We start from the raw sequence: 9,106 nt of genomic DNA on the forward strand, positions 1-9,106 counted from the left end.
AATAAAATTTAAGTTTGAAATCTTCTTGGTGGATAGATGACCTAGGTGTCTATGCCAAACCTTAAATGTTGTTAGGAGAGCTTTGCTTGGCTTCGTTGACCCCATCTGATACAATCCTCCAACACGGTCACCCGCTCCAATCAAGCGCTTCGTCCCCAACTCCTGCATTACAACAAAACCAGGGAAGACAGAAACCACACAATTCAATTCATCAGTGAGCTTCCCTACCGAAAGAAGATTGTAATCAAAATTAGGAACAAGCAAAACTCCTTTAATTTTAACACCCCCATTTAGAGTGTGTTCACCCTCCCCCGTAACAAGCACCATGTCGCCATTGGGGATGACTACAGGTGTCTCTTTAGGGTTTGGGTTTTTGTTTTCCAAAAAATCATCTCTACACGTCATGTGTTCGGTTGCCCCTGAGTAGACAACCCAACCATCATAAGATTGATTTCTACCTGCCATGTTTGCTCGTGGATTAGATTTATTGCCTGTCAAGTTTCCATTTTCTTGAAAGTGAGCGACAAAGAGCCGGTATTGTTCGTCAGTTAAGCCGGGTACAGGGCTTGTTTCTAGTTCCACACAAGCTGCCTTGGGCTTCGTTTTCTCTTTGTTGTCGGGCCACCAATCAGGATATCCTATCAGTTTAAAACATCCTTCTTTATTGTGCCCTTCACACTGACAGTGAGAGCACTTTTCTTTCCTTTCGTTTTTTGACTTAGGGTTTTTCTGGATTACCTTGTTGACCGGTGTCGAGTTCATCTTTGTTGGAGTCTGTCTGAAGCTTCTCTGTCCGTTGTAATCTGCTTGAAATGCTGCAGCTTCTACTCTGGTTCTTTTGGAGTTGCCTGTAATGGCTCGCTGTTGTTCACTTTCGGCTACCAGATGGTAGATAGTGCTTAACGATGGTGTCGGTTTCATGGCTAAAATCTGAGTTCGAACCACAGAAAAGTCATCGTCTAACCCCATTAAAAATTCGTAGGATCTCTCTTTCTCCTTTACTTCGTTGAGTTGTTTGCCGATCCCACAGTGGCACCCTTCACACGTGCAACGAGGGTTAGGAAGAACGGTTTGGAGTTCATCCCAAGCAGTCCTCAACTTGGTATAATACGTTGAAACAGACGCACCACCTTGCCGCAAGTCGTTGAGGGTTTGTTTCGATTCGTAGGCTCGAGGTGCTCCTTCTTTCTCGAACCGTTCTTCTAGATCACGCCAAATCTCAGATGACGTGTTAGCATATCTGACGCTGGTGCGTATCTCTCTTTCCATAGCCGTCGTTATCCACCCCTTTATCATCGCATCGGCTCGTGTCCAAGCCAAGTTCAAAGGAGACTTTGCGTATGGTTTCTCGATTGTGCCATCCACAAACCCCATCTTGTTCTTTGCCAGCAAGAAATTCATCATCTCTTGCTTCCATTCTCCGTAATTACTATCGTTCAACACATCGTTTACCTGCATCTGCTTGGGGTAATCCGATGGATGAATATAGTATGGAGAGCTTGTATCTATCTCGTTTTTCTTGTCATCACCAGCCGATTCCGGCTTATCTCCTGCCATTGGAAGTCCGGTTATGTATGAATCTTATGCTCTGATACCATAAAAATCAGATTATACTGAGAATCAGTTCTTGTTTCATTGATTGAATCGTCCCTGGTTATATCAGAATAGTTGGATAAATAGCCACAAGAAAATAACAAACTAGCCTAACCTGTCGGATAAGAAGTCTATATAGAGTAAGATAAATAAACGTGACATAATAATAACAATTCCTTTAATGAATAGTGAAACACGTTAGTTATATGGAATCGGGGCTATTTGATGTGAAGGATGAAAGAAACACTTATAATGTTGGTAATTTATATCTTTTTCCATTCTATTTCTGTTTCTCTTCTGATCAATGATGGATGATAAAGGCTCAAGTTCAAAATGGGCAAAACATGTTAGTCATTTGGGTTCAGTTACATTTTTACTTTGAAGTTTAACCTATATTATTGACAAAATCATAATCTGGAACGCAGGTGCAATATCCAACATACACCGACTTAGATACCAATGACAATTTGGGTTAGCCACTTTTATTCAACATGAAACCATAGTTGTACGTGGTATCTGCTATATCATTTTTGTAAGCATTTGTTTCAAGTGGTAACTAAACTTTTTATGAGTATTTGAAATACATATGGCATACACTTCAATTGGCCTGAAGTATGTATATATATGTACTTCATTTAGCGATATGTCTTATTCGATTAAAGTTTATTTGCAAGCCATTGAAGGATGAAAATGAATCCAACAATCAATTAGATCGCAAAGGATGACGAAGAGGAACTTTTGGAATCAATAGTGTTGACTGAGGTAGGTTCTTAAGTAATTAACTTATATGTCTAACAAATTTGCCGTCAGTTTTGACTCTTGAGTCTTGACCCCTCAATATGGAAAACACGAAGATCAACCAAAATTACATAATATGATCCGTAGACTATTGATTAATTTGCAATATTAGTCCTCTCATTTAACATGTTAACCTTTGTAGCCCCTAAATGAAATTGTCTATGTCAACTTCGTCAATCATCACTAACATAAACACATATGAATCAAAACTCATCACACGTTATCCATGAGCAAAAGTGATTTGTTTAACTATGTTATTTTATTGTATACTAATGACTTGGTTTTTAAAGTAAAATTGAACAATTTTACATGAGAATATGATCAATTAATTAAAGAATTTCACTGTTGATTGTAGAAATTTAATTAAAGAATTTGTATCCCCTTAACTTCTCATAGTTCATTCATAAGTAATATCATAATTTATGTTCTTATAATTTAGTTTATGGGAAATAAAAATATTTTTCGTTACATTTGGACAAAAATATTGTTTTACAAAAGATATTGTTTTATCAAATATTTTATAAAATAGTGACTTTCAAAAATGGTATTTTTATATGCATGTTACGTTAAGTTATTTTTTAATTTTAAAATAAAACCATGCTTTTAAAAAAAATAGTGTTATTCTTATTTTCAATATATCAAATTTTATATTTGATGGTATGCCATCATTATTTATTTATTAACTATCACAAAAAGTAATGTTCTTATTATTTATAATTAATTTATAAATTATTTTTAAATAAACATAAAATACTTATTAATAATATACTGTTTCAATGTGTTATATAAACAATTGTTCTTAAATTTTTCTGATTAACTATTATTTTTTATTTTTTTATTTTTATTATTTTAAAATTTCAACCACCGTTTATAACCTAGTTACATAATATGATCCGTAGACTATTGATTAATTTGCAATATTAGTCCTCTCATTTAACATGTTAACCTTTGTAGCCCCTAAATGAAATTGTCTATGTCAACTTCGTCAATCATCACTAACATAAACACATATGAATCAAAACTCATCACACGGAGCAAAAGTGATTTGTTTAACTATATTTATCTTGATTATTTTTATTTGATGCCTTTGATTTTTTGGGCTTTGACACCTTTGAATTGGTGAAGGAAATTTGTATTAAAATATCAAATTTTATTTTTGAAGATAAGAATTTTCTGCAAAAACACGAAAGCCCATCAGTATTTTTTTGGCTTAGGGCCACAACTTAGTCTGACTATAACTACCTAACATTTGTCGATACTCGATAAAAGAGTTCTAAAAAAATGAGAACACACACGCTGATTTGCCATAGCCCATCCTACATGTTCATTAGCATCATTAATTATATACATATATTAAAACCCATGTTACTTTTGAGTATTTACCTTAAAAATAATCTTTTCGTTGACACAATTACTAGAAGAATGAGAAAAAAAAATTATAGGGTATTACAGAGTAAAAAGATCAACATATGATATGGATTATTGATCCATGATTAACAAATCCCCTAATACAACGATGCATATCTGATTTAACCTTCGTGGTATTGTTTGCATCTTATGCAATAGCATTAAGGAATGAGGTCATTTATCAACAAAGGCCATTTAAATAAAAGAAAAAAAACAAAACAAATAAAAAACCGTCCGGTGGTGAACAACGGGATCACCACCTAGTTACCATTAAATCCCTAAGAGCTTAAAGATGAAGGAAACGATTACCTCACAAGCTTTTGATGTATAATCCAAGACGTAAGCACTTTTAACCGCCACTTGACCCTCCTTGATTCTTCAAATCGTTGGAGCTCCTCTATAGGGGTGCTTAGGGCTGCTTATGACGAGAATGAAAGTCTTAACTACCTTTAATATGTTGCAACACCACACCATGGTACCAGTTGACCCGTGGTCGAAAGCAATCACTTAATTGCCACGTCATGGTCATCTGCTTGCCTTACCGTGGTGCCCTTTCTCAACGACATCCTACTTTGGCCATCGCGTCGCAGGGCAAAGTACATTGCATTTCTTTCTTACAATGAAGTCCCTCCACTTCATGGTCATCTATCCACCGTGCCGCAGTAGCTGCTTGACAAAAGCCCATTGGCTGATTCTATTCCAGCTTTGGGATATTTTTGTCCCGACTTATAATGCTCATAACTTCTTTGTTTCTTATCCGTTTTCTATGATCTTTATATCCACGCGAAGGTAGGAACATACTTTACAATTCTATTAAGTCACTTCTTGTTGACTTAATACAGGTCTTAATTTATTAACTCATAAACTTTGGCCAAAAAGCATTCAAAACCCATTTTACCCTTTTGACAAAAAATGCATCTTCCAATGCATTCTTTCTCTTGAACTTACTCATCTAATCTTATCTTAGTGACTTCAACTCTTATTGGCTATTTTCATGAATCTACAACTTCATGTTTTCATCTTTTTCTCATAATTAACCATTTTTTCACTTAGGTCAATATTTGACTAAAAGTTAACTTTTTCTAAATTTCAGGTTCTTACAATATTTTCATTTAGTTACATTATTTGTGCACCTAAAATCAAATTACTATCGTAAAGATCTACAACGATTAAAATTATTAATATATATTTTTTTCTTCGAATGCTTTTTTTTTTAATATTTCCTCATTTTAACTACAACAAAACACAATAAATATCAAATATATTTGTTAACTTATACTATTTTACTATCATTGTTTATATTACAATACACTGTTTAAAAATTGACCAATTACCCCATTGTCATAAAAATACAAAATAATTTAGGCAGACACATTAATCATAATATAATCTCACAAAAAATGTTTATGAAAAATAAAAGTGATACAATAATACAAAAAACTGATCTAGATTTGTGAACTATTTACAATAATGTCGTGAAAACGCTAAGTTCAAAAGATGATTTTATTATAGGAAATACTGATTAAATATAAAAATATCGATCATTATGCTGATCTCTATGAATAAGTAAGAAAGTTTGTATGATTCCAATGTGAAATCTCTTAAATGAATTGAAATTGTAAGAAATTTGAATTTGATGGAACCTTTCACTATTGTAAAACTAGTATTATTAAATTTTCAGTATTGAAAAACGCTTTTAAGTTAAAAAAACCACTTTATTTAAATTTTAATTTATTTTAGCGGTCTGCAGACATTAAAAAACAAATAGTCTTCTTGTTAGAGACTCCATACGTTTGATCCACATTTTCTAACGCAGAGGTTTGTAAATCTAGTCCGTAGACTACATATCTTTTGCATCTAAAAAAACCATGTTTTTTTTTGCAGACTGCAATAGTCCGCCTTATGATCCCATTATTTTTAGTTGACGAGATATGCCATATTTATCGTAAGGCATGCTTGGACTCTTTGAAGGACGTTCTTCTTGACATTTTTTTTATGTTAGAGTTTTTGCCAATAAAAGGCACCTATGAACTTCTTGGCTGACTTATTGAAAGAAAGATCAACACTTAGATTAGTTGATATTTTGGTTTTTGGATGAGTAGAATACAAACATGCTTTTGTGGATCTAAAACCTCGGCTTGGTGAGTGGTGTATTTAATGTGGAACAGACTGCTTTAAAGGTTGCCTCATGCAAAATGACAATACATGAGAAAATATGCATGTAAAATCAATGCACATTTATGTCTTTTACCTTTGATACTTTTGATTTCCCTATGGTAGATGATATGTAAATTCTTAATAGATATGACCCCACCTGTTATGAAAGTGAATTTTAAACATTTATGCTAAAAGAATATATATCAAGTAATCAATGAAAAAAAACCAACACCCAAATAAATAGATAAAAATATTGAATTTTTTTTAAAGACAAATGTAACATAATCCTAAACTATCCCTTAATACATCTATATCTATGATGTGAGACTTAAACCTTTAACTTAACTTTAAAGATAAGACAAGATCTACATCGGGTAAATATTGAATCATTTAACAGTAAGCATTTTTTTTAAAATACCATGTCGACATTAAAACATGTACGTTCCGGGGGAATTTGAGAAGTCATTCTTTGTAATTAACATGTAAAAACCGCACAATTTCCTAGAACTTCCGTGGAAACCGAAAACATCCTCAACAAAACCAAACTACACTACACTCCCAAAAAGCGCACACCATTTTCTTCGTGATAACGTAGGAACTTAAAACCTCGCCGTGTTTTGAACACCAGGATTCCACCCAACCAACTTCAGTTTCAAACTCCAATTTTCCAACTTCCATTCATCTCTTCCATTAACCAATGGACTTCGCCGCCGGCGAAGACCCCAAACAACAACAACAACCGATCGAACACATCTTATCGTTCCCAATAGTTCTATCTGATCGAATCCGTCAAGCCGTTGACGAATCAAAATCCTACAAACTCGAATGTACCGAAGTCGGAAAACTTGTCGACCGTCTCTCTCAGATGCTCCGGTCTTTCGTCCGGTTCACCAACACTGCGCCTTCCCTCTACGACCGCCCCGTCCGCCGTGTCTTCGCCGACGTTACCAGAACTCTAAAACGCGCCCTAGTTCTTGTACGGAAGTGCCGCCGTCGAAGTGTGTTCCTCCGTGTCGTCACTATCGTAGGCGCCGCTGATTTCAGGAAACTTTTTAACCTTCTTGATGCATCAATTGGTGACATGAAATGGTTGCTTAGCATATTCGACACCGGCGGAGATTTCGGCGTTGTTCTATCTTTACCCCCAATTGCGAGTAACGATCCGATTTTAGCATGGGTTTGGTCTTATATATCTTCACTTCATTTATGTCCTTTAACTGTTAAAATCGAAGTCGCAAATGGGTTATGTTCATTAGCAAATGATAACGATAGGAACAAAAAAATCATAGTAGCAGAAAGTGGAATTCCGCCATTGTTAAAGCTTATGAAAGAAGATACATCACCGGAAGCCCAAATTACGGCCTCCAACACACTCTTTAACTTGGCAAACAATCAGGACCGGGCTAGGTTAATCACACACGAGCTTGGTGTCCCAATTATAGTACAATCTTTTCAGAAATCCCCAATTAGGGTTCAGATATCGATCGTGAAATTAATTTCAAGAATGGCGGAAAACGATGAAGTTTCACAAGAGGCATTTGCTAGAGAGAATGTGATTAGACCACTCGTTACATTGTTATCATTTGAAACATTCGTTGGCAATGATTCCCAGAAGCAAAGTATTCATTCGATCGTCCAGTTTAATAAACAAGATACAAGAAATTACACTTCATCTTCTTCAATGTGGTCGATTAACAGAAAAGAGAGACAAAACGAGCCATCTGAATTGAAACTGGAATTGAAAACTAATTGTGCGAAAGCCTTATGGATGCTTGCAAGAGGTAATCTTGCAAACAGTAGGATAATAACAGACACAAAAGGGTTACTCTGTTTAGCTAAAATTATCGAGACAGAAAAAGGTGAATTGCAGATCAACTGTTTGATGAATGTCATGGAAATCACAGCTGCAGCAGAATCAAACCCTGATCTCAGACGTGCAGCTTTCAAGTCAAATTCCCCCGCTGCAAAAGCCGTAATCGACCAACTCTTGAGACTGATTCATGATTCCGATTCCGATTCTGATGACTCTCCAACCAAGATTCCGGCGATCAGAGCGATCGGTTATCTGGCTCGAACTTTCCCCGCTAGAGAAACCCGCATCATCGGTCCGCTAGTGAAACAACTCGGTCACTGGAATCCAGACGTCGGAACGGAATCAGCCATCGCCCTCGGGAAATTCGCTTGCCCAGAGAATTTTCTATGCACAGAGCATTCAAAGACTATAATTGAATTTGATGGGGTGATGCCTTTGATGAGATTGTTGAGAGGGAGTGAGAAGACAAAGTATCATGCGTTAGTGCTTTTGTGTTACCTTGCTATGAATGTTGGAAACAGTGAGGCTCTTGTACATGCGAGAGTGTTGACAGCTTTAGAAGGGGCTGATAAAGGCATTGTTGGTCAGCATTCAGAGTTGAAAGATTTGGTGGTTCAAGCTATTTATCATCTAAATATGTATCATGCTGCTGTTGTTCCTTGAAGACAAGCAGTATATTTGCATTTAAGAATTTTGAGGTGGCAACTATGCATTTTAGGCTAACAATTAATTATTTACACTTGTAAATGTATAGCAACTATTAAATTGGTGACGTTGGTGGTTGATATAAATCTTTGTTATATATGTGATGGGACTGGACCAACTTTCCAGGATTATTTTGTTAAGGACATTAACTTCTTTTCAGTAGAAGAGAGATGTGAGTTATTCTTTTTCCCACATTTCTGAGTGAGAAATTAAATATCATTTTGCTTTTTGTTCTTACATATTCTTCTATCTAATTAAATAGTGATATATGTAACATTTAATTCTCATTTAATGATATTTTAGTATACCAATATGACACATGTTATCATTTAAATGGGTAGGAGGATATTTAATTTCTAAACGTTGTATTTCAAGATTTCCATGGCAATCAATCTTTCTTTTGGGTACCATGATTCCATAACTGAGGCTTATTACGTACCAGAGGGCATTTCGATATGTTTTTTTAGACTGATTGTGGACAAAAATGCTAATTTTTACAGCTTTTAACTGATTTTTTTACCTAATTAAAAATATAATACCATTTATAGTTATCAGGTTTTAAATATAATTAACATTAATATGATTATTGTTATAAAAAAATAAATCAACAAAATCTATTAATATAAGTAAGTT

At 34.9% G+C, this 9,106-nt stretch overlaps 1 protein-coding gene across 1 annotated transcript; it reads left to right on the forward strand.

Moving 5' to 3' along the window:
- The first annotated feature begins 6,472 nt into the window (after positions 1–6,472).
- LOC145169296 (uncharacterized) lies at positions 6,473–8,613 on the forward strand. The gene has a single exon (XM_079087873.1). It carries the CDS (start codon positions 6,653–6,655, stop codon positions 8,429–8,431), a length of 1,779 nt encoding a protein of 592 aa, XP_078943999.1. The 5' UTR covers positions 6,473–6,652; the 3' UTR covers positions 8,432–8,613.
- Positions 8,614–9,106: the final 493 nt, after the last annotated feature.

Source organism: Lactuca virosa, chromosome 4 (genome assembly GCF_052849685.1).
Source record: "Lactuca virosa cultivar CGN04683 chromosome 4, Lactuca_virosa_CGN04683_v6, whole genome shotgun sequence".
Classification (NCBI taxonomy): domain Eukaryota; kingdom Viridiplantae; phylum Streptophyta; class Magnoliopsida; order Asterales; family Asteraceae; genus Lactuca; species Lactuca virosa.

What these genes read in the sequence shown, in the direction of transcription:
- LOC145169296 (XM_079087873.1), top strand. Translation starts at nt 6,653, where the DNA reads ATGGACTTCGCCGCCGGCGAAGACCCCAAACAACAACAACAACCGATC.